Genomic DNA, 27,670 nt, shown 5'->3' on the forward strand with positions numbered 1-27,670 from the left:
TATGGACCAGTCAAATGGTTGCGATTGATAAGGGCATATCATATAACAATTATAGACTTATGCTTCGGTCAATATGTGTTTTTACGGACATGCAATATTGATATTGACCTAAGACTGTGTCCTCGGTCAATAACATTTTTCCATGTCCGTAAAAACACACATTGACCTCAACATAAGTAGCTGTATTATAAATGCATTCAGAGTGTCGCAGTGGAGGAAGAAACTTGGCAAGCACAAATTCGTCAGCTGAAATCTATAACAAGCATATTATTATTGTAGAAGTTAATTCTTTATTAAAACAAGATAAATAAAAGATATAAGAAATTGTACAGTTCTTTTTTCGAAGAACAGATATATAACAGACGTCCACCGGTATATAAGCATGTGCCAAGGCGGATTTTTCATATTTCAGTACCTATCATGAACAGTCTCCGAGTTTATTATTATTTTGCTTGGTAACGTTTTATGCTTCAGAAGAATTCTCTTCATGTGTGAGATATGGTGCAGTGACAGTAGAAGCACGTTGTTAATATTTGTTCATTTTTCCAAGGCGAATGTTTGGCCGTTGAATTTCAAACTGAAATACCAATAAGAGCTAGTATTAGAATCAAGTTTGAATGCTAACAGTAGGTAGCATAAACTCTGTCGCCTTTCTGTAGCAAGCAGTGTGAATAAATTCATGCAAACGTGTTTTCAACTATTTAAAGCAAATTCTGAGAATTTTAATGTAATTCAAACACAGGAAATTAGTATTTTATGGTGTGAAAAATTAATTGCATTTGTAATAATACCAAGTTTTAAGAGACAAATCCAGCGATATGATTAATTACATATATTGAATAATAAATTCTAAAATGTTACATTTCGTCTTGTGTCACCGAAAAGCATGTACATTATATTTCATTTGAACAAGGTCGTATAACACATGTACATGTCCTCATTGTACCTCTTTAGCTAATATATACAGAATCTATAAATAGATGTCTTAGAAAAATGTAAATACCATGAAGAATCCATAAGGAACCTTATTATCATAGTTCCGTTCATTACTGAAACACATAGGTTACTTTATGCTGTATTGACCATTCATTTAATTATATAGTATATAAATACAACCTGTTTAAATTTAAAACCTGTATCAAATACCACATCATATTGTTGTTCCATTAACAAAGTATATTTCTCTCTAACAATTACGTTGAAGACAAACAAGATATAATTGCACTACTATCTTTCTATAGAAACTTTATGTTATAAATAAATCACAAATTTTACAAGAATATTGTTTGTGTCTAAATGCAATGAGAGCATGTGTGATTATTATTGTGCCTCGCCTCACACTTGTTTTGTGTGTAGAGGCGGACGGGTCACTGAGAGTTGTCATTGTCCGTCCTTTCGACTTTGTGCCGTGCATATCTCAAGAGGTATTTGCCTATTTGCCACAGGATCATCATGTTTCAAGTTTGTTATTCAGCAGGTGTAGTCATTTACCTGGAGTCTTTTTTTTTTAGTTACTTTTTGGTTTGGGGGGTGGGGCTCCGTGGCCGAGTGATATTGGTCGCTGACTTCAAATCACTTGCCCCTCATCAATGTGGGTTCGAGCCTCACTCGGTGTGTTGAATTCTTCATGTGAGGAAGCCACCCAGCTGGCTTACGGAAGTTCGGTGGTTCTACCCAAGCGCCGCACGTGATGAAAATAATGCACGGAGGGGCACCTGGGGTCTTTCTCCACTATCAAAGCTGGAAAGTCGCCATATGACCTATAATTGTGTCGGTGCGACGTTAGACCCAACACAATAACAATTACCTGGAGTTTTAATTAAAAATCCAAACTGCCAGACCAATTATGGCCCTTGATGTGGTCAAAAATATGCATAAAGGGGTCTAAAAGTTAGTGCTGCATGTATCTCAAACAGTATTTGACCTAGGGTTAAAAACCTTCAAAGGACATTATTTAGTTTGTGAAGTTGTGAACCTGGGATTTTGCTTGAGATTTTACTCAGCCAGTCAAGAGGTATTGCCCTTGAATTGGTCAAAATATGCTTTAAGTGCATACACGTTCGTATCGCATGTATCTCATAAATCATTTTACATGAAACTCATTCCGCTTGTGAATTTTAGCGCTTACATTTTGTTTTGAATTGTATACTGTAAGACCACAGTCACTGTCCTTGACTTAGTGAAGAATTTGCATTAATGACATGAAAGTATCTCCAGATCAATTATTATGTGTATCAAAAGTATTTGACTTAGAGTCATAATACATTAGAAAATTGTTACATAGCTGTCAGTCAGACCAGAGTTGCTGTCTTGGACTTCGTTAAAATACACATATCCTGCTTAAAAGTTTATGATGCATTTTTCACCTAGACCTATGAAACTGTGTACAGTGACAGGAGCATGGGGCATCAGTGTCCTATTTTACACGTAAATACATATTTATAAAGACAAAAAACTGCTATGAAAAAGATCTGCTAATTAAAAATTCATAGTTTGTAAAAAAGGACTAATTTGGCTTTCATACCTTTGATTCCGTATCCATATAGTCATAAACGGACGGTCCTGCTATATGATTGCTGTAAGCTGATCCATCCCGTGTTCTAGATACTGGATGTATGTAACTTGAAGGTTGGTATATGTAGGTCTGTAACGAATATTTGAATTTGAAATTCATTAATTGTCAATTATATGGACTAAAAGTTTAAAATGAATTATACATTATCTAAATTCAACACATTACATTAAGAACACTACCTTTAGACTCATCTTGGTTGTATATATCTAAATCGGACAAGGGATTACAAAATGTTTTTATCGGTAATTCTAGTACTCTGTACTAATTTTGTGAAACTTTATTGCTTATAGTGTTTTTATCTTATGACTGAAAGGAAAAAACTAAAAAGATTTAAATTAAACTTCATTAAGTTGGTGGTTTTGTGTGGACCATGCATGTACACTCAATTGCACTGCTAGTATTTTTCTGGTGTATATGGTGATCATACAAATGTTCTCTAACATCTTTTACTGCGTACTTGTATCATCACGAATGTTACTTATGAGAAATATTGTAACTTCAAACATTTCTCTTAACGCATTTAACCTTAATAAATCCACTGCATCCTTATGATACCGTATTCCTTAAAAGAAAATATATAGCTTCCCTGGTCCAAATCAGTTAAAATACTAAAATGTTACTGCTGATTTATTTGTCAACATAATAGCGATTTCAGTGTATATATAATGTATGTACATGCCATGTAGTCCGGGCGTGTATATTAAGCGGACCTGCAACCAACTTCTAATTTGAGATTTTTTATGGAATAAGCACGCTTGTTTGTACTACTAGGAGCTTTGTCGCAATTGGTCTTGTGTGTTGTGGTGCTGATTTGAACATACAAACAAATAGAACAATATCAACTTCCTGCCAAACTGTTCTCAAAAAGCCGTTAACCGTTTTGTGTTAGATGCATTTACAATAATTTATGAGTGTCTGAGTGCACAAAACTGAACAAACGATGCCTTTTAGCTAATTCAATCGTTAGTGGGACTTCTTGGTACTACATTAAATGTGAGGTGATAAGTTACCATATGTACCGTAATTAGATAGAACAATGTTTCATAATTGTTCTACGTCGCTCACCTTAGAAGGACCTTGACCTCTTTACCTAGTTTGATGAACATCCCTTAAGCAGATCATTTAAAGCTATTTGAAGTCTTTTCTGTTTTTGCCTAGAAATAGTTAAACATTACAACAAACTGGAGGAAGTCTGAAACGTTCATGAAAAGAAGTTTTACAAACTTTTCAGCCCTGCCAAAATATATAGGCAGTGAAGCAGAAACACTTCAGAAAGGTCCATGAATCCATCGATTAAAAAAAATGTTTAAAGATATTTAAAGCAATTCATTGGAAGCTGAGAGAGAGGAATAAGCAAGGATAGCAACATAGGTCAGGTGAGTATATCATGTGCTCAGTTGTTGACTGAGACACGAAACCAGTATAATGACTTATATTAAAGCCCTGCTCCGCGGCTATTCGAATTCTATTGTGTGTATACAACCCATGATTACAATAGGTAACAGTTAACGGCCACGCGCCACACTTTTGCACGCTAAACCACAGGTATTTTATGTAGAATTTTTATATGAAATATGACCCTATTTTGACAGGCGTCACTGTTCATAGTCAGTATTTTCATGCTTTTTCAGTGACAATTTAAGGTTAAAAGGTAGGACAGGAGCAGGTCTTTTAACTAACCTCTTCCCCTCTGCTGTCTTTCATGACTCTGTGTTCTCGATTCTGTACATATTTTGTGTCGGGTACCCCTGACTCGTATTGATTTTCGGAGGCATGTATCCTAGGGCGATGCAGAAATTCGTAGGATGAACGAGAGTCATTCATCCGACCAAGGCGGAGATCGTCCATACTAACTGGTTTCATATGGCTGACACTGTCATCTCTGAGGAAAATCACAATATTATTATTCAAATAAAGAACACACAAAGAAAAGAGTAATATCATATCCAGCTTAGCTCTAATTTTGTGTATAAGGCAGTATTTAAAACATTTTAACTATTGATATTATAAGAATAGGTAGAGCAATATAATGTAACTAATTACCTCTGTTTGTTGTTGCCATTAGACTTCCGTTTTAGTGCAAGAACAATAAGTATAACAACTAGTATAGTAAGCAAACCACCTCCGGATCCTGCAGCAATAGCAATAATGTATGTTTTTGACAAAGCAAACTTTTCATTTTTAACCTCGCAGTAATCCCCGCTGTAAGTGTAATAATCGTCTGTTTTACACCTTCAAAAATAATAAATAAATAAAATGAAATGAAATGTCTAACTCTTTATATACTACATTCAATTCAATGTTAAATTCTGTCATATACAGTGTCAGTTGTAATAACACCAATGCTCGTCATCACTTTAAAAAATGACCTTTATTTATGTTAGCCCTCATTATAGCATCTGATACCTATCATGTGGACGACCACTTTCGATGGATAGGTTTTAGTATTTGTGTGACTGTGTGTAGTTACAAGTACACATATACGTTTCAGATTCACTTTCATTTACTTACGAAATTACTTCTGTCTATCGGTAATAGTGAATTTACAGGTCAGGAAATTTGACATTTTTTTCTGTATAAACAAATTACTGTTTGACTGAATGTCTAGTCACTGTGGTAAACTTACTGTCTGGTGAAATGAATTACTTGAAATCAATTGAACTGATAAACATGATGGCGGTAAACTGAATGTTGAGTAAGCTGACTGACAATCTAATACATTTTCTGAAAAAGTGGAAACTCCACAGGTCTCTCAACACGACAAAAACAAAAACGTTGCAGGCTCGGTTTAATTGAGCCTGTTCATGAACGGTGGTGGAAATGCATGCTACCGTCCACGCCCTCTAGCCCCGGGTTGAGCAGAACTCAACATTTACACATGCTACAAGTACATAAACAATTTAGAGACATCCGCAGATGTATTCATACGTCGGTGCACATGATACACTGGCGTGTAATTCTATGAAAAGCGGCGTATCGTCCCCAGTTAAAATCGTGTAAACAAAAAAGTGTCTAACAAAGTAGATGTTTGAAAGATATCAGACCTGATGACGATTCTACCAGCGATGTGCTAAGTATTCTCATTTATTTTGGTTTAAGTTAAAAGTCAAACCATATGGCGAAGTTTCCGGCTTTTGATGGTTGTGGAAAACCTCATGATCCCCTCAAAGCAATGTTTCAGGCATGGCTAGGCCAATGGGCAGAACCACCGACTGGTCGTCTTCTTCAAATAAGGAATTCTAATCCTAAACGAGGTTTCGAAACAACATCGGCGAAGTTTTCCACATTAAGCGACTTTGACGATACCCAACGTCGAAAAGGCAATCAGACTGTAGAGTGTACAAAACTGCTGATTTGTTCTTAGGATAATATTTGATATATTGCCTGATAAAATGTACCTACTCGACTTGCTGACTAACTGACTGTCATAACGACTGACTGACAGACCTCTTATATTCATTTTCTCAGTGAAAAAGGTCATTTATAGATACGCTTCTGATTCGGTCTCATACTTTTCGTACTTTGATTTTTTTGCGATCGTCTAGTCGCTGTAAATCAATAAGCTCATAACACAATTTTACCCAGTGAGCGAAAATAATAAATATTAAAATAAGGAATAAACATTTTAAGCAAAGTAAAATATGAAAATGAATTACAAGTTTGTCTTATGTTTTCATGTGTAGTACCGGACAACAAAATTTTTAAGGATACGATACAAAATGAGCATATTGGAATTATGCACGACTTCATACTCAAAGTGTAAAAATATGATGAACACTTTGTTTTAGGATTTCAACATTTTATCAACAAAATGGCAACTATCTTGCTTTTCGACGTAAACATGTATTTTCTTTATCCTTACCAGCATGTCTTTGCTAAATAAGAATTTTCGATAACCGTTCTCTATCAACTAATTTGATTGAATATATTTATTATTTAAAATGCAGCAGCTAAACATTCTCTTGAAAACAGCTTGATGTCTTTTATTCAAGGTTTACAAAAAACAACACAACAACAAATAGCCAGCACGTTATTTTCAATTATGCATGATAATAGAAGAATCGTCCGAACGATCTGAATTGATAACTTCAATGATAATCACGGTCACAAATAAACACGACAAAATGAATTTCAGACCTGCAAAAAGGTAGTTCATGTCGGTCATCTAGTAAACATAGCCCATCATTCTTACACATATTCCAGCTTGAACACATATGTTCACATGTCACAAATGTAGAAGTTGCGCTGGTGCATCTGTATCCGTATCCACAGTCGACCGATATGCATGAATCGTTTCGGTAGAGCTCCTGAAAAACTTCAGTTTAATAAACCAAATGGTTACAAAGAACAAAATCATATTATTCATAAACTAAACATATTTGTATTTACTAGTAAATGCAATCGAGTTAGAAACCAATGCAAATATTACTAATAAGATCAGTATATCGTACTTAGTGTCTATCTAGATGAATAATAGCAAGTTATATGGTGAAACAAATGTGTTATAGATATCTTGATTTTTACTTAATAGCGTTTATTTATAAGGATAAAGACATACCTTCAACTATTGATACATTTTGTGGTCGCAAAGTTTCGTTGAAAATTTTTACATTGGTTAATGTATCTGTTTTTTTCTGTATGCTTGTGTTATACACAACACTACCGGGTCGAAGAACAACTGCATAATCACATACAGTACTTCCGTTTCTGAAGTAAATGATAAAATTTAATAATAAATAGTATATTGTTTATTACGGTGCCCCTAAAGTGACATGTTACGCACTTTTTTTCCACTTAGGTAATGTGAGACTTTTTTTATTTCGTTTAAACGAAATCATTTCGTTTAAACGAAATAATCGTTTCGTTTAAACGAAATAACTATTTCGTTTAAACGAAATAATCGTTTCGTTTAAACGAAATAACTATTTCGTTTAAACGAAATAAAAAAAGTCTCACATTACCTAAGTGGAAAAAAAGGTGCGTAACATGTCACTTTAGGGGTACCGTAGTATATCAATTAAATTTAGTATAATAATATGTTAACTAAATAACATAATATATTGGACGGTATCATTACAAATATCTTTAGGAAGAAGAATACATACATTTACTGATTAATTTAAAAATGATCATTGTTCATTAAAAACACTGGCCTAAAAAGCGGACGACATCTAAACAATAAGCATCAGATGTTATATCATTTCATTGGAAAATTTAGCTATGTATGTTAGCTGCTCTACAGATAACACAGTCTTGCATCTTACAATCCTGAAATAGTTTTCTTTGATATTCTTATATTTCTAGACATTTTTGCCGTACTTTACGCATTTAAATGGGTAGAAGAGAGTGTTTTCTTTCTAGCAGTAGCTTTCCCAACATATTTTACTTTGTGAAATTCTGTGGAGTTTAACTTTAAAATAAAATGTGTTTGTTGACAAATTTCACCACAAAAATGTAACATTTTCTCAAAGGCATTAAATGATTTGATCTTTACATTATTTCTTTTAAAAGTGCTTACCGTTGCAGTAATCATACATTATTTTTTCATGCCAAGAGGTAAAAATGCAAGGTTGAAATGAGATACCATGTACATTTCTCATAAGCCTACAATAAAGTTTTAGCGGAGTTGTCTCATTTGTTGCCAACATTTTCTCTGGATCATATTTTTCATTAGCTTAAATAACTTTTTTTCAAAAATTGATATTTTAGATATTTTATAGTTTAAAATAAAAAAAACAAAAACTTTTTATAATATTTATAATGTGACCAAACTTCGATTCTAAAGAAAGATAGTTTTTGTCCAAATCTGGAGGTCAGTGCCTTTAATAAACTCCTGGATTACGGCATTATAGTTTACCACTTAAATCAATAGTAAATCATTTTAATTGTAAGTAATATTATTCAAGAACAAGTTGACAAAATGCATAACATTAACATGAGTCAGGTTGCACAAAATATTTTATGTCTTCTTTTACGCCATAGCAACACGTTTGATTTACCTGAATCCTAGAATGTCTACTCTAACAAAATTATCCATAGACTTATACGTGTTTTCAAGCTGAAAAGAGACAACAAATTCTAAACAATAGATGTCATATTTTACCGTTCAAGTCGAACGCCAGCGTTCTAAAAGCAATGCGAATTATAAAGTAAAAAAAATTATTTCTGCATTAACTAAGTGTATAAGAAGGATTTAGTAGATAACAATCGTGGTTTCTGAATGTTTTTATTGACATTTACTTTCATTTGTACTCAAACATGAGTAGGAATCTGCCTAATATAAGATTTCCCCAATATAAATTTGTTGTTCAAGCGTTATTGCAGTCATGGCATATCTACAGGTTTCATAGTGGTTTGTATTACTACGTCTAACATTATCTAAAAACCTCTACCAAATTAAAATTAAAGCAGAGAGATGGTAATGACATAACCAGAGGAGCAACCTTTAAAAACACTTTGTATTCCTTCTAAACTTGACATTGACGATAAAGCAACAGATGCTACAATTGGTATCTATACAGACAGACTAACGACAAGTGCAAGTGAAATCTTATTTAAGGTAACAACATTATGGCCCGAGCAAGTTAGTGCAGTATTTGGAAATCCTTTTGACCATGACCGTGAGGGGAGCATTAGGATAAAATGTACAAACGTCATATTTTATATTACCAGCTTAAAGTTAATTCGTTGGTAACGCTAGGAATGTTACTTTCAAGACAAGAATTTCCCAGTGATCCGTCATGACATTTCCTTTTGATATAAATTGAAAAGTTTTATAACTCGCAATCAGCAGTGTACTTATAGGGGATGAAAATCCCCGAGACGGTAACGTCCGAATATAGTTATTCGTCTTTGTTGTTTGCATATACTGAGGCAATTTTTTTCGATGTTTTCCGGTTCGGTTTATGTACACACCGCAGACTGGTTGTCTGCATGAACATCCGAGCACCTAGAATCAGTTACAGAGATACGTAAACCGCGCCAACATGATTCTTCTACTTATTTTTCGTAATGAACACTGTACATGCGAATGAAAAACACTTTTAAAACGGTAAGGAAGTGTAAAGGCCGTCAAGTTTCTGCGTGGAGTGCAAACAAACAAAAACAAATCCTCAAGCCAGTGCAAGAACGCAGTGGATGACGTAATCGTCACGGCTTCCCGTAAATTTTAGTGGATATATAAAAGATAAATCCACATGCTAGGTGGTGCCTTAATTCATATTATACAATAAGTACCAAGTACGCTGAATTTGATAAAAATCTGAAAGCGAAGTACCCAAACAAGAAGGTGATCGAACATAAAGGCAGGGAGACTTGGGATAGACTGGCAATGTGATTTCTATAGAAATTTTGCGAAAGGTACAGTCGAAATTATATGTGATGATTCATTATTTTTATTAACATCTTTTGTTAATCTAACAAATGTGAGAAGTTATTATCAATACATCGACCTCTTCGAACGTTTATACTCTAAAAGATGCTATTGTGTCTGTTATATTAAGAAATAATGATGAAAATGGTCAAATGTATCTGTATTTAATATTGCCCGTTATATGAATTATGTCCAATACTATAATTCTCTAATCAAGCAAAATATTGTATAATTTTTACTTTGTTCATAGTTTTATTTAGTGCGTAACCAAAAACAACAAGAATTTGGAACAGATATACCAAGGCACCTCGCCTTAGTACATTTCTCACAAAACATACTGCATGCCAGTACAGTATCTTGGCATGACCAAAAATACAAGAGTGCCAGGAAGTCTCAATAAAAGCCCGTCATGTAGGTGTTACAGTAAAACATCTGCGGTATAAGTTTGGTAGACAATAAACCAAAACAATAACATGTCCAATGCTAACAACCAGGTTAAAGGCTTTCAAGAATAAGCTTTTTATGCAGCAACAAAGTGAAGCAAAATTTGTTTATCTAAGTCCACAAAAATCTCCTTACCAGGAAGATTTAGCTTAAAATACACCTAAACTATGAAAGTAACAACTGTCACACTATGTACTCGGATAATCCTAACTCTGTTCATCGACCTTAACTCAGTGCCAACATGGCTGACAGAAAGACGATGTTTGTAGTTTATTTCCTTGTCTTTTTTCATGTTTTTATGTTAGTATGCAATGTTAGTGTAAAACTTTGATAGCCATAATATCCTGTATTGATAACTTGTTTTGTGTTCTAAATATTTCAATCGACAAGTCACGTTATGTTGCTGGAATTCATTAAAATGTCAAAGAAGTCTTCAAAATGAACATGTTTTATGTTTCTAACTGTTTTAAAGTACCAGAAATTAAAATAATAAGACCTTACTTATCAACTGCATTAGTTCAATAAACATCTCTTTGACAATGTTTAATAGTATCAAGGTTTGAAATTAATTTTTTAGAGCTTAAAAACTGTATTGATTATGAGGTGGGTTTAGATTTGCAGATAAGGCCAGAGTTTTTTTATTTTTCGTTTTACGGGAGCGCCGGTCCTAAATATTGCAAAAGTGGAATAAAATTAAAATTCATTTTCCCGAGTTTTATTTTATTTTTTCCGCCGGTCGGTTGTTTAGAGCCCCAAAGAAAATAAAATTAGTGTATTTTCACCTGGACGTAATTTCACAGAAAGGGAGTTTAACGCGTGCAAAATAACGTGTTTTGCCGTACATCTATCGGCATTAACAGGGTGTAAAATTCCACTCGCCAGCTCGCATTGGCGTGTTAAGTCTGAGTAGGACGAGTGGACCTCGCTGTGTACTCGACCGATCGGGCGAGTGTTTTTTTTTTACGTCCTTACTTTATCAAAATTCAGAAATTACATCTACAAAACGTCAACAAACTTTGAGATGGTTCAGTCGCTACCAGGATTGACTGGAATTTACCCGCGAATCGTAAAGATATCAAAACGTCATGCCGGTAATTTTCCATTCCACAAGCACGTGTGACCTATCGTAACACTAATTTACATCGACACGTACACAAAAACCGTGCGTAGTGCATTCATTTTTTAATATTTTCGCTTCAAGTTTTCAACACCTCTTGAGAAATAATACTTTTTGAATTCTATAATGATTTTAATAAGATATCGACAAAAATGTAGGCAAAATTCTATAAAAACGGTCGAATGTTCATACAATCATTTGTAAAAATTCAAACAGCGCGATCTTAGTTACTTATTTCTTTCTAAAAGTAAATAAATGATGAATACTATGGTCTTAAAATTCAGACTTTTGACCAGAAAGTACAAAATACAGAATAAAAAAATCTTAAATAATGAAAAAGCGGCTGCGATTACAATACATGGAGTAAGACGATTTTTGGCTAGTGCGGCAGAATAGGTTACGTGACCTCGTGAACGTAAGTAGAAATGCGATTTTAAAATAAAGCAATGTGATGTCACTGCGGTTTTTAATAAGTTTTAAATGAATCTTTGTACATGTATTTTTTGACCAACAATTTAAAAGTTTTTCTTGTCAAACAATAATGTAAATTCCTTGAGGGCAAATAGGCCACAGAGGTAGGATATCCACTATAGTAACTATCGTTTGAGACATTTACCTTTTATACGGGATATAGCACATTCGCTTTTGATAACAAATTAAAGAAGAAATTTTTTATTGATTTCTATTTCTCAGCAATTTTAAGAACCGATGCGGTACGATCATACAGTAATATGTCGCATGGCGCGAAAACATGACGTAATGCCATGACAATCTCGAGCAAAAGTACCGCTTTGATCTCCGCTTCAGATGTCAAGATACTGACACACTTCTTTTAGCTCTTAGAGGGGGTGTAAATTGATCATGAAAACAAGGTCAACATTACTTAGTTTATCACTGAATAATTACCGATAATCTTTAACGATTTTTTCTCTCTCTTTCTACACGGGTGGATGGACGATGAATATGTCCAATTATTTTAGACACTTTTCAAAATATATATTTTTCGGGAAATAATACTATTGTACATAATACTCCTTTCATAAAAGTGACAGTATTAAAAGTATTAAATTGTCTAAAGATTGTCTTACTCACATTTTGTTTTCAATAGATTCAACTTACAAGTTTGCCATAGAAAGGCAATACAATATCAAAGGTGCTTTGACATTAAATTTTATTCAAAACATTAGTTGTTTGCAGAACAAATAAATGTTTGTAACAGCAGATTTTTTTTACATTTTTATTTCAATGGTGACCCCTCACACTTTACACAGGCTTGGGACTGTCTGGCATAAAGCAGCTGGTAGTGTTGGCAAAATCTCAGACGGATGGTCCATTTCTTTTGTAACTTCAATAGAATTCATAAGTGTATAAAGAATACTAAAGAATACTTTTTATTGGAGACAATATTTTGACAAAAAGTGATGCAACTTCAGTACTTGAACTTAGTGTAGTATAAAAAGGTGCAAATTACAGAAGCAACTTCAGTACTTGATCTAAGTGTATTATAAAAAGGTGCAAATTACAGAGTTAAGTGAGGTAAATTTTCAGATTACTTTTTGCTAGATTATCTTTCGTTTTTCATCACTGAAAAAAAAATCTTGCCCTCTGCACTGTGACTGTTATTCAAAGTTATTAAATACTTTATTTTGCTGATAAAATCCAGTATATTATGAGCTGGCATAAACTGTAAAGTTAGCTCATTAAAGATGATATTGGTGAAAGATACAATAAGTAAATATTATGTATAAAAAGCAGAGGTTACACAGCAGAAGATGCAAGCAAACCAAACCACCAAAACTACTACACTACTAGGCCACTTTATACCAGACGTGTTTAGTCTCTACTTGCTGTCACTGAAATTTACTGTGGCTGTTGTAACAGATAAAATAATTTTTGTCTTCCACTTAAATTAAGTAAAACAAGCTTTCTGAATTTTAAAGACTTGCCAGTGTGAGTTACAGTGCCTGAAGCAGTTTATTCACAAGCATGCATGAAAATTTTATTCAATGTTCATCCTGTATAAATGGCTTTTATAGTCTTAAAACATAACAATACATCACAATATCAAATACTGGACACAAACACAAGTAAACAAAACTTGAAACGAAAGTTCATCAAAATAAAAAAAATCTTAAAAAATTCTATTTTATTTTTATTTTTTTCCGAGATGCTCACTTTCAAGCTTTTTATTTTTATTTTTATTCCCTCCTCCCCCTGCTCATTTTTCAAAAATCTCCCGTAAAACGAAAGATAAAAAAACGCTGGCCTAATTCATGACTGGTATAGGAAACAGTGCTGATAAATACGAACTTAGAATGGATAAACACCTAACCAAACGAAAACGTAGCTATTCATCTGTGCTTAATGTACGAATTATAGATGCTCGAAGTTCTTTGAACCACCCACCCCTGCAGGGATGTTGAATTTCTATGTCCAACTTGTCCAATTTGTGATTGTTTGCCGGCGGACAAGGGCATTTTTCATTCTGTGTGTCCCCGGACATGTAGACTTTTTCAGGTATAAAATGAGAAAACAAAGATATCATTTAGAGTGTGTGTTGCTTCAAGTGTTTGAAGTCGATAAAGATAATTTAATAATTTAATGTATGAAATCCGTGATGTACTTGCTGAGAGTCTCTTGATTTCTTCAGTTTTAGAGAAAACAAACATACATCTGCGTCTTTAAGCATCACTTTCCATGATCTGATTGGTTCTTCGGCTAGGTGGTCTCGCGCACACTTTAACTCGGAGACTATGATAAAAACTCAGAAACGTAAACAACTATTAAACGTAAACAAGTATTTCGACAAGTTTGTTAATAGAATTCCAACTGCTGAGACAATAAGTCACTGTCAAAGGAAATATGGGAGCCAGTAGTCAGCCAAATGAAAATCAAAAGCACACAAAGATCTCAAGTATGACTAAAAACAAGCCGGAACGTTTTAAGAGTCTTTCTCTGAATTCATCTGGCTTTGCACTATTGCGTGGACAGTGTTTCGGGCATGGCATCAAAAGATCCCAAACCCTGCTTACGTGATTTCAGACTTTTATAAACTTTAAAAGGCAAATATTTTTACAGCTTATTTTTTACCGCAGCTACTGTGATATGCTTTTCTTTTCATTGTCCTAAATAAAGAACTCTCCAGTCTATTTGCAGTTTCATGAAAGTTTAATATTACAAATCCGAACGAGTGAAATTTGACTATGGACAAGTGGATTTTTAAGGACAAGTGAAAAATGGGTGGATGCCCTGTCAGTCCTTGCATCAACCCCCTCCCCCCACACACACACACCTTTCTTTCCTACTTACCATCTGAAAAATATCATATTTAATAATTAATCATAAATCTAATCCCATCTAAACAATATCAAATATACCATTAGCAACTCTATAGAATCTCTTACACTGTAAGATATACAAGTAATGAAACAAACGCAATTGTTCTGAAACAGAGAGAGAGAGAGAGAAAGAGAGAGAGAGAGAGAGAGAGAGAGAGAGAGAGAGAGAGATGCCAGGAGGAAGAGAAGGTTGGGGGATACAGAACTTCGAACATCGGTGGTATTATATAATTTCTTATATAATTATATAATAATTTTGACTTTTATATTGAATTGTATTCGAAGGTTTTTCCAGACTTTTGCAAACATTGCTATTTGCATAATACTATAATTATGAAAAAATAATTGACAGTAGTGGGCATACATATAACATCTTGTAGATTTAATGGCAAAGTTTGAAGACAACACCTAAAGTAAAGTAATGTTACAATAATCACACCATGTACATGTACATGTTAACTCATTCATTTCTATAGAATACTAGTCAATTAGGTGTTTATCCTTCCCGCGATTTCGTGTGAGTTAGGATTTTATCCATTCCTCATGTAAACTGAGTTCGGTTTTTATCAACTCGAAGTTAGGTTTTCATCCTTTTTCTCGCTGTCAGTACATTTGAACATGTATTATGTCAACATTTAGTGGGTTAATAACATTGTGCAAACGGGCCTATAAAGCAGTATATGTTTCCTTTTAAACAGCAAAATAGTAGAGGCATCAAAAGCATGTAAGTATTTTTAAAGATTTTTTGTAAAAACGTCCATTAAAAAGTTTGCCTTGTTCGTCGGTATTCCACCTGAAAACACAAGGGTTGATATAATTATTTAACATGATACATTTTGAAATAAATAAACACTTGATCAATGGAGACAGACATAACAACCGAAACATTCCTTTATTCATCGAAATTACACAGAAAACAAAGTAGTATCGGCTTTACATACGCCATATCGGCACTGAGTTAGGGTCGCTGAACAGAGTTAGGATTATTCGGGTACATAGTGCGACTATGTTGTACCACAGAAAAGTGTTTTAGATTTTTCTCTACATTTTTAGCAACAACAAAGGGATGCTAATCTTAAAAAAGGAGAAAAAAATCTAAGTCCGCACAAAAACAATCTTACCAGGTAGCGATAGGTCAGACTGCACTAAAAAATAATTAGATGTAACATGCATGCTGTACTACAGAAAAGTGGGCTCGATTTTCTCCTACGGCCAGTAATTAAAAAGTTACAATATAACCTATCTATAGTAACAACAAAGGGAAGATGTTCTAAATCAGGAACCTGGTTCTTGCGCATTGACATTTGGCCTCATAATGTGACCTTATTCTTATGAAAAGTTATTTCAAGATCGGACACAAAACAGACCCTTTTGATATTTGACCCTTGAGTGTGACCATGACCTTGAAGTTAGCAGTCTGCATGACACGTTGACTCATTATGGTGAACATTATGCTAAGTTGCTTATCATTTTATTGATGGCAGAGTCATGGACCTGGCGCCAAGTGTGACAGACGGACGGACGGACGCAGTCTATCTCTATGTCCACCTTTTTTCTTCAAAAAGGTGGAACTAAATTACAAACACCAGCAACTAAAGTGTTATTTCTGCTAAAGACACATGAACTCTCGTGTAATATGCACAAGAAAATGTGGAATGATTTGTAAAATGATATTATTAAGTTTTAAAATGTATTCTAATGGCTATGTCTAGTACCTTTGATTTAAATTCTGACTTGTATTTTTTATACAGCATCGATGATTTATCCAATAGTTCTCGACTGAACTTTTTGTTGATACTAACAACAAGTGGAACTTTTACTGGCACTGTATCTGAAAAAAAAACGTGTTTAGAATAGATGTACATACGTACCCTATTGGTAGCTGTTTAATAATCAAAATGTAGTTCTTTAGTAAGTAGTTATAGTATCAATTCCTTTATTAATTAAATGTATAAGCATATTCTAGAAAGGCTTAAACGATAGAGAGATTAAAACCTTTAAAGAGGATAAAGAGTAGGGAAACATGTTTACAAAATTTATACTTCACATACATTGTAAATTCAAAACTAGTTGCTGGTAAATAGGTGTGCATCCTCGACTATGAAATCAGCCAAGAAAAAAAAATAATGTGGTATAAAACATTGAATACAATATACAATAACAGTTTCTGAACATGAATGTATAATACCTCAACTCAAGTAAACAAGCTGCTACAGTAACAGAAAGCTCGAAATTATAAAGAAAATACCTAAGCAAGAAAATACTTAAACAATACACATACAAACGTTACTATAACTTATAATATGACAGTAGCTATATGAATTATTTAGTAGTTTATCCGGACTTGATCTGCTACTGTTGTTGTCGCGGGGCTCGTCTTTCTATGTTTACGCATTTTCTCTCATTTTTAAACAAATATGTTAGAAAACGGATTTTTTGACGGCATCACTGCCATTCTGTTAATGACTAATATGGAATACATGGGTAATATTATTAACAAAATACCAAGCACTTTACATGGTACCCTAATTTTCTTACAGTTTAAAGTAACTATGCCACAGAGATGTGTAAAATCGCTTATACGTTGCTTTTATCGTAATTTCTTTTAAAAATTATTAAACGAAATTATCTTTCTTGTTAATGTAGCTTGAAAACATCTTATTTCCAACGTAAGTATAATTTTCGCGTTATTTGGAAAGATTTGAAGATATTTTACAGCTTAAAATACTTATAGCAGTACCCCTCTTCTGACATTTTTATGGAAAGAAAACGTTCTGCATGCTACTATTAATGGATATTGTTGAAATGCAAATAAAAAGCCGAAGCTGTATTCCTTAAATAGACCAGTGTCAACGCTTTTAAATTTTACATTTAAATATATAGGTCCCGAGCTTCGTTTCCATGGCAATATCTATTTAATTCAAGAAACCACAATTTTCTCCTGAAATTTGAACAATTTTTGAGCTTCAATTTAGTATATAAGTAACAAATTTATCAACGGAAACTGAAAAATTGATATAAGAAATCAAACTGCCCAAATTGTATTTGAAAATGGTCGTAATAAATGCTTTCACCTAACTACATATATATTCCCAATAATATCAGTTACCATCCTAAATTTTCTTATATTCCGAATAACATTTCAATATAACTACATAAAAGAAGCAATTTATTGATCATAATTCAGAGCTGAAGACTCATGAAAAATATTCTAGCAAATACTAGTTGTTGGACATGCGCACATACAGATATTAAGGTAACCTACCTCCTTAAAGCGGTGCTAGGGGCATGGACAGTGTTGCATTTTCCATTACTGCTCACGAACAGACTCAGTCAAACCTAGTCTGCAATTTTCACCCTTTGTATTATTCTTGGTACTTCCGAGAGATCCACTTTTCTGATTATTTTTACACTGAAATGCCATCATTGTCTTGAATATTCCTTTAAAAATCCCCTCGTTGATATTATGTGAAACTTGGACGAGATTAAGATATTTTGAACTTTTTTGCAGCCAACAACTACTAGCTAGTAAATAACTTGCGTTCTCAGAAAATTTCTTGGAATTACTACACGATGAATTCCGCTTTTTTTCGCTTTCGATATGCAATAATCATAATCCGGGCAGCATCAGTTTTAACGATATTTTCTTTAAGAGCTGCATTAGGATGTTCGTTATAGAAGTCATTGGTAAGGGAAAGCTTAAAACACATTCAGCATATCGCCAGAGTTACAAAGGTAGAAGGTGTCATCATTATGGAATAATTGAATCCCTACTACAACCAAACTTGGTTAAGGTCCGTCAGTAAGTTCTCTAGAGGTCCTTATTAAGAAAAGCGTCCATATAAATCTGACCCCCCATCTTCTACGTCCAAGCATCTGGATCATCATTTGTATGATTTTGGATTCTTCATTGTACTGCACAATTCTTTGGCGGATTTTCAACAAGTAACTCTAGAGAAGAGTAGTTTCAAGAAAATGAATATTTGTATCTTAGAAGAAACATCTCTGGCGAAAAGTTTCCCTCAAACTAAGTTGCTTGAAGGGAAATTCTTCATGAACATGCAGTGCACGGAGATGGTAGCACTGCGTATCATTAGCAAAGTTTTATTATAATCTCTAAAGAATGCTTCTAAACAAGATTTGTAATTATATACAGGACTCATTTTCCTTTACACACAGGTTGACGAACGGCAGCTGCATTCATCTTGGATTTTCAGACCAGACCAATTTGACATAAGAACACATTCACAAACGCTACAAACAGATCTAGTTTAAAAATATCAAAACTATTTCTATACTATTAGATGATATTTTTATAGTTTTATATAAAAGGCTACTCGGTCATGTTGACATGTCTTCCATATACTAGTTGTTTAATAGTGTATCGGTATATTTCTGTCTTGCTATGGAAACTATTCTATAGTTTAGTAGATGGAACATCGAGTGTACTGCAAGACTGACAGAGATACTTGGCAGTTCTATTCTTTATGCGTAGGGCGAATAAAACATAAGCATTGCATTGTGTGGGTTAAGATTTTGCAACCTGTACCTCACCGACAGCTCATGTAGCTTATTCAATACTGGATATGTTTGCTGTAGAGCTAGAGCCTAACTTCCTAGCTTTCATTCAGCTGTGACATTCTGTATAAACCGTTCAAATTATAGTGTTTGGTATAGCATTCAACAATATACTACCATAATCTGCTTGTGACTTATCAAGGACATACATCAGAGTCGTGTTTGCATCATTAGTAGGGTACCGTCTTGCTTTATTCGCGCATTTAAGCATATCTACATATGCATAGACAAGACCTGTATTTAGACTATCACTTGGCCTCTCTTAGCCCTCTTCGAATTCCTGACGCTTAACATGAACACTTATCATATGTTTTATTTGTATTCAGCCTATTGCACTGATTCCATAAAACATCTAATTCAATCAGTAAAGCACTTCTCCCTTGAGTGGAATTCTTGATTTATGACACAGCTTCTCTTTGCAGCTTAAAGGTATCGGCGTAGAAATGTAAAGGTCCATCACATATGCCTAGTTTACTTTCAGTTAAGTGTAGAATGTCCATTTATTATGATACAGCACAGGAGTCGATAACTCACATTCAATATCTGCTTTTTAAGATATGTAGTATAAGGATGCCAATGCAAGTGCATTTTCTATTACTGCAAAGTTTTAGGCAGGCTGTTAGTGCCCGTTGGCTTCTAAAAGTGGCGATATATTTAGGACCGAATAAGACGTGCGTCTTCAAAGTTATAAACGATTAGTTAAGCAGATAAATCGGCATGCAATTTTGGGTCAAATTAGTAAGAATTTACTGCAATACTTCTTGGACATTTTTGTCCTCTTCTAGTTTTCATTTTAAACTTTAGTAGTTATAAGTTTCAGTAAGTGGTATCAAATAACAGAATAAATATCGAAAAAAACTCATGACAAAATGCTATAAATCAGAAGCGGCAGTAGCGGACAGAAGCTCTCAGAATTAGAGAAAAAAGGATGTACAAGTAAAGCCTACCGCTGTAAACAAAACACATTAATATAAATTCATTAAATAATCATATAATGAAAATTTTATCAAAGGAAATTACTTTAAAAAATCTCACCTAGGCTTAATACTTTAGCAGTTTCAGTGTTAGGCGCAGTGGAGAATACTTGTTCTGAAGTTGAACTGCATATACAAATACCGTCCGGTCCGAGAAACCCTGAAGAATAACCATATGTCGACACAGAAGACCGTTCTAAGTCTGCCCTTCTTTTCCGATCTACTGATCTATCTGAGCTCAATACCGTGCTTGATGTATTGGAATAGGTTATTGTTGACATGTTCGTTGCAGTTGTAGGAGCTGTTGTGCTCGGGTTCGATGAAGTGGAATGAACTTTTGTTCCCGTGTTCCATGTAGTGGTAGGAGTTGTTGTAATAGTGTTCGGTGTAGTAGAAGGAATTGTCATCGTCGAAGTCGATGCAGAGGGAGGAGTTGTTGACTTTGTGGCCGATGTAGAAAAATCAGTTGCTGAGGTTATAATCGGTGCAGTAGAAGTAGCTGTTGTGTTCATGTTCGATATAATGGCTGACATGGCGGTCATTATAATGGAAGAAGCTGTTGACTTTGTGTTCGATGCAGTTGAAGAAGCTGTCGAGGTTGAATTCGATGTAAAAGAAGAAGTTGTTGTCGTTGTGCTCGGTGAAATGGAAGGAATATTTGACGTCGCAGATGATATGCTAGATGTTACGGATCGATCTATTGACGTTCCGGCCGATGCTGTGGAAGAGGCACTTGACATTGTGCTCGGTATATTGGAAGTCAGAGACGTTGCACCCGAGTTTGTGGAATGGTTTGTAGACTTCTTGCTCGATGTTATTAACGGTGTTGTTTGCATCATACTTGTTGCCGAAGACAATGTTGTAGATTCCGTGCTCATTGTGGTGGGAAGTGGTGTTAATGTCTCAGGTGAAAGCGGGGGGAAAGATGTCGAGACTTTTCCTGAAGGTAAGGACGATGAAGTAGGCGATGATAATTGCTTTGTAGTTAATGTTGTTGTACACACACATGTCTTGACCGCATTTGCTTGGACAATTCCAAACAAGCTTAAGTATGTTGATATAAGTATTCCTAGAAAAACACATTGAGAGTATGTTACAAAAATAAAAGGGCAACTTCAATATATATCTATTATTGATACATAAAGAAAACAGGACTCATATAGAGCTGTAACACAGTAACACTAAATGCATTTAGCATGGTATAGAGCTTGTAACAATAGAAAACTACTTGCTCTTATCTTACAAAATTCACAATCAATATAAAACGAATGCCGTTGGTGCGTATTTTTTAAATGGTTTTTCTAATAAGCGATCTTGGTGTCAATAACATTTATTAACAAACGAACTGGTAAATTCACATTGTAATGTTACAGTAGACATTCAACATACAGATTAACGTTTAATTACCATACGACTTACGTTTTCGTTAGCGGAATCTACGAATTTATCTATAATGGTTTTCGAATAAAGATGTAAATAATCAATTGCTCTCCTTCGGACAAGCAGAAACTAAAATGAATATATATTCTGATCTTGAAATATTTCTGAGCGAGAAATGTATATCAAACGTAAGATATTGACCTATACGTATGACCTCCCTGACCTGATGCGAAGACACCGTCCAGCTGGCTTATGGAAGGTCTGTGGCTATACCAAGGTGCTCCCTCGTGATTAAGTTATGCACAGAGGAGAAACAATTCAAATCTCTTTACATATTTGTAAATTATTTTTTATGTCTATGTAGTTACCTCACCTTTTATAGGCAGCGTTGTAAAACTGGGCATCGTTCATTTAATTTTTGCACCTGAAATATATACAAAATAATATGTTTATCTACATCAAAATTAGGTTGAGAGTTATAATATAATAGTTGCTTTTTGCAATGTAAATATGACTCTGATACGCGATTTTTAAGTGTGACTAAATATCACTGAATACTTACCGTCTTTTTCAAGGTTTGGTCATTTTTGATATTATTGACGTATATTCTACTACTGTTTAATCATGTTTCAGTTTTCTTTTATGATACAAAATGTTATATTAAACATAATATAAAATCAACGTAGTAATATTTTCATTCATAGAATAACAAGAGGCATTTTAAGTTAGCAGATCTGGGCCGCTTACCTGACACGTTTGGATGACATGTCACGGAGAACATCAATGACATTTATTTTTAAAATCAGCCATTAATTACTCACATTTTAGAGCGTATCAAAGGTTTTAATGTATGTTGATGACATTTTTTTCGATATATTATCCTACATATTGAATTGATAACAGTGGTGGGTACATTGCTATTCTTTTCGTACAATATCAACTTGTTTTATATAAACAAGTTGTCTCAAGCCAAATATTTCACATTATCAAATTTTAAAGCCGTTCTGCCTTTGCTCATTAATAACTTTTAAAGCAACAATTTGGAAAAAGAAAACAGAAAATTAGAAATACAAACACTTTTCATTTATTAATCTTACGAAAACTATAACACGTTTGGAGCAACCACAAGTTATTACTTGCCTTTAGCAGCTAGTCAGCGAACGTCAAAAACTGATTTGCAGCAAAATTATGTTGCTCCCTTGATTGGCTGCTTAAAACAAGTTTTGAATGTGAACCGAAAGTACTATAAGGTCATCAGTTGACAAACGATGTGGTTACTAGTTACTAAATTATTATCTTCTGTAAGTGATATCATTCCTAGATGGCAGTCATCATCATCATTTGTGCATAAAACATATCATCACCAAGGGAAAAGCAGATAACTTTCAATTACGACTTCTGACAAGTTAAACTAGTAATGAATGTATTTAAATTGAAGTCATCCATACAAGTGTGTATATTTGAATGATGTGGTTTTTCCATAAAATCTCTCTACATTACTAATGATTAAAAAATTATAATAGACATAAAATAAAGTAATAAAGTTATACCTAGACAGCATGAATTATATAACCATATACGCAAATGCAAATGACAAACAGGAAAATAGGATGTTCTTGATTATATGTGATTTCAAAATTTCAAGATTATAGCGCTGCTTGTATGGTAACGTTAAAGTTACCAAAAAAATGGGGACGTCTGACCCCCGGTAGTATTTAGATGGGACCACAGATCACGTTGGTAAGAGCGGCATTTACACTGCTCCAAGGGAAACGTTATTAATCTGCAACGTGCATGACATATCATGCAGTGTGGTATGTGACGGAGACACTTCCTCAAGACTGCTATACTACAATCAGTTCGCACGGATCATTTCTAATCCTTCGTTTGCACACAAGATATTTTCATTCGCATATCAGCCTAACAATCTGGAACGTAAACTATCTGGTTTTGTTCTGCCTTTTTGTATTGGCGACATTAACGGAACCGAATGTGATTTAGATATTTCATAATTTGAAAATTGAAAAACTGCTTAAAAGCTCAATAAAGACTAACCTGAAAATTCGATAAAATTAATAAGATTAGTTTACAAGTCATCAAAAAGCAAGCAAACAAACAAAAAAGTATCTGCTTCGGCTCTATCAAATCTTTCTATGAAAGTAAATGAAAGGATAATTCTGTCGGAATATGCGCCCTTTTTCTTAAAAAGGCAAACATTTTACAACGGACAAAATTCTTTAACTGAGAATCCAGGTTGAAACGGAAATATGTATTAAATGACCATCCTATTTTTTCAAAGTAACCTGCTATTATGTCCAATCAACATATTATCTCGTGAGAGTGGAATGACATATATTGTGAAACAAACGGCGATTGTATTTTCTCAAAGTAACATGTTATCATGTACAGTGTGTATTCTATCCTTACAGAGTGACATACCATTTTGTTAAACGACCATCCTATTTTCTCAAAGTAGCATACTATCTTGTCAGAAGGGCCATGCTATTTTCGCATAGTAACATACTACTATGTCCAGTGTATATTCTATCTTTTCAAAGTGACCTACCTTCCAGTGAACATAATATATTTTCAAGGTTGTTGCCACTCTGAAAAGATATAAAAAGCACTGGACATAGCATGCTACTTTTGGAAAAAAAAAGACGGTCATTTGACAAAATAGTGCATCATCTAGCCAATATAGTACACACAATGGACTTGGTAGCATGTTCATTTGAGAGAATAGATTGTCGTTAAACAAAATAGTACGTCACTTTGACAAGATATTTAGCTTGCAAATAAATTTTAGAAGTACAAACATGTACATTAGACATGATAGCATAGCCACGCAACAAAAACACAGTAATTAAAAAGACGTTACAAGATCTTTAGAAGATACTATTCTAAATAAAGAAGATACCTCGTAATTATCTAACTATGGCCGCTCTGGTATTCCGTACCAAACACTTGAGCAAACTCTGTGATTTGAGTTTAAGTCTCGAAGGCAGGGAAACATGAAAACTATCGCCCATATATTTGTAGCATGTACAACAATGGGTATTTTAAAAGTTAGATATCTCTTGTTTATATTTCAAAATGATTTTAAACTTTACTAAAATATTAATTTTTTGCCGATGTCAACGTCAATTTGTTACGAGTTTAAATTCCCGTTCAATTTAAGATACAGTAGTTTCACTGGTAAATCGTGTGCGCATATTCATATATTAATATACAGTGAAGTTGGATACATATCAAATTATAGGCTGCATGTCTGACCTGTTGTCTTTTCCTAAAACTTCTTTCTTTTTCCTTTTACTAAATCTAAATCACAATCTTGTTTTTAAGATTTAAAACGTATCAATACCCAACGTTTAAGTCATTGCCTTTAAATTGTGTTGTTATAGGAGTGCTTAATATATGGGCATTTCATGGAGATAATTTCAGTCGGGTCAGTATGTTGTCAGTACATACCTTTGGAACAGTACGCATTTCATGAAGAGCTTATCTGAATGTTATTAACAATAATGATATACAAAGCTAGAACAATTTAAACGTATCATATTTTTATCATTTTGGCAGAACATCTTCATATCAAGTCGTGTAAACCAACCCACTATCAAGGTAATTCGTCTGTAAACAAACCTAAGAAAAAAAATCACATGTCCATATTCAAATGGGACCGAACTAAATCATTAATAGTTCCTGCTTTTTAAAAGGCAATTCTTCACCTTGTATCGGTCCTGTAAAACGTCATAGCACAATGACTACATATTGTTGATGTTCAATTGTAGGATGTTAACAAATTGAACCAGGATATTCCATACAAATATTCAATTTATAAGATTCCATTACAAGAACTAAAGATTCTAATAATATTGTATCTTTCTGAAATTAAAGTAAATTGTCAATCACACTTATGAATTTTACCTATCCAAACGTATCTGTAAGAACCAATTAAAAGCATCAAATAAACAATAAGCTTGAGAAAAATTAACGGAAACTGGATTTGCCAACTTTATGATAGTTTCCTTCTATTGGTTCTTTATGCCACACGAAAGAAAAACTCTTTTAAACAGAAGTTTGAAACAGCCTAATTGCAAAAAAAACGGATATTGAATTTTAGATTATATTTAAAGTGTATCTGTAGTCCCCTGTTTACACCGGCCTGGTTTTATTGACAACAATGAATGACAGAATTGATACGTATCAAGAGGTGTAACGAAAGAATGCCCATTACCGAAATGTAAAAATAATATGTTTATGTACATCAAAAAAATTAAAATAATGACAGTGAGACGTCAAAGAAAGAAAGTGCAATATAAAACTGAATTAACAAGTCTTAGAATAAAATCAGGATAAAAACAGGGAGTGTTGATGAGTAGTAGTGGGATGCGTTAACAGCCTGTCTGCAAGGTTCAGGATCAGGCTGATTAACGATCAGGGGTGGCAGTTGGTTCAATAGGGTAACGGTGTATTTTCTACCTGTTCGTATTTACTTCTGAAATACATGTACGAGCCGTATGTTCTGACAAATGTTTTATAGGTATATACTTATACAGGGTTATTATAGCAGAAGCTCGATTCGGCTCGAGTGGATTTTGTCAAATCGGATCTCATGGGACGCGCATGTGCCGTGGATGATCCATCTTTGCAAAGTCCGCTAGATCCAAGAAATAGCTTCTGTTGTAATGACACTTTTATGATATACATCCACCATTCTTTGGTTATTTGAAATGGAATGAAATATTAAATTTTGCTGTTAGAATGAAATGAGCGATGTGCTATCTTAAACTGTGTCAGGTCATGCATATTTAATAAAAGTAATCCGAAAACATACAATGCAATCAGACTGGTCAAATTTACTTGTGAAATGCAACCTAAATTGTTGACAGAATTCATATAGTTAATATTAAAATCAGTAATTAAAACTTACAACTGTTAGCTGATATAGCTATCTAACCAATGCCTGAAATGTTATATTGTAAATTTTTAATGATTTTTTTCTGAATGAAAATATGTTTAAACTTAAATCTGTTATTACCTTAATATTTCTAATACGACGGATTAATGTAACCATGGTAAAATAACTGAATAATTTCACGTCACATATGCGGATTACCAACTACACTATCAAACGAAGATAGTTTTGTTACTTATACGGATTTTTTAATCTATAACTTCTTTATTACAGCAGAAAGAATCTTGTTACATTCGCATTAAATCGCTAAGACATATTATAGTTTATGCAGTATATGTTATTTGCACAAACACTAAGCCTTTAGCTTCTTTTCCCACATCTATATCAAAATGTCCTGAAAATTCTGCATTAACCTTGATAAAGTCACTGTATTGTCACAACCTCTTTACCAACAACATAAATGGACAACTTAATTTTGTTCAGTAACTTTTATATAATTTTTACCTGCTGTTATGACATCGGCTATTATGGCATCTTTTACTTTATCATTCATTACCGATGATATATATAACTTAAAATGAGAATTATCATGATGCCGACATGACTACAAATATAAATGAGATGAATTATCTCCTTTTCTCTCACTGAAAGAATATGTTTAAATATATATATATATATATATAACACGACATAATATACTACTTCATGGTTCTTCCAACAAAGTGTTTTGAAATGTCTCCTTAATAATAAATAGATCGAATGTACTTACCGTCTCTATTTCTAATGATTACTCAAGATTTACTAACACCAAAGACACATTTCCTGAAGTGCCATGCAGGTGAACGCAACTTTAATAGCATGAAATATATTAGAATTTCTTATCAGCGGATTATAAGATCACAAGTAATTGATAAATACCTGCACAGGTTTCGGTATCCTGGGGTATAGCTAAAGGTGGTCCGCAATATATTGTTATA

The 27,670-nt window shown here is 33.7% G+C and overlaps 1 protein-coding gene across 1 annotated transcript in view; it reads right to left on the reverse strand.

Annotated features, from left to right (window-relative positions):
• Positions 1-210: 210 nt before the first annotated feature.
• The window catches only part of LOC123539210 (uncharacterized), a 54,734-nt gene continuing 27,274 nt past the window's right edge, over positions 211-27,670 (reverse strand). Inside the window, exons 2-11 of the mRNA XM_045323739.2 lie at positions 22,152-22,202; positions 20,460-21,467; positions 16,562-16,677; positions 8,575-8,633; positions 7,134-7,282; positions 6,713-6,890; positions 4,619-4,807; positions 4,256-4,457; positions 2,525-2,644; positions 211-577 (exon numbers count right to left, since the gene is read on the reverse strand). Coding sequence (XP_045179674.2) covers positions 527-577; positions 2,525-2,644; positions 4,256-4,457; positions 4,619-4,807; positions 6,713-6,890; positions 7,134-7,282; positions 8,575-8,633; positions 16,562-16,677; positions 20,460-21,467; positions 22,152-22,182 — 2,103 coding nt within the window. The 5' untranslated portion in view covers positions 22,183-22,202 and the 3' untranslated portion in view covers positions 211-526. The remainder of the gene's footprint in view (positions 578-2,524; positions 2,645-4,255; positions 4,458-4,618; positions 4,808-6,712; positions 6,891-7,133; positions 7,283-8,574; positions 8,634-16,561; positions 16,678-20,459; positions 21,468-22,151; positions 22,203-27,670) is intronic.

This window comes from Mercenaria mercenaria, chromosome 18 (genome assembly GCF_021730395.1).
Source record: "Mercenaria mercenaria strain notata chromosome 18, MADL_Memer_1, whole genome shotgun sequence".
Classification (NCBI taxonomy): Eukaryota; Metazoa; Mollusca; class Bivalvia; order Venerida; family Veneridae; genus Mercenaria; species Mercenaria mercenaria.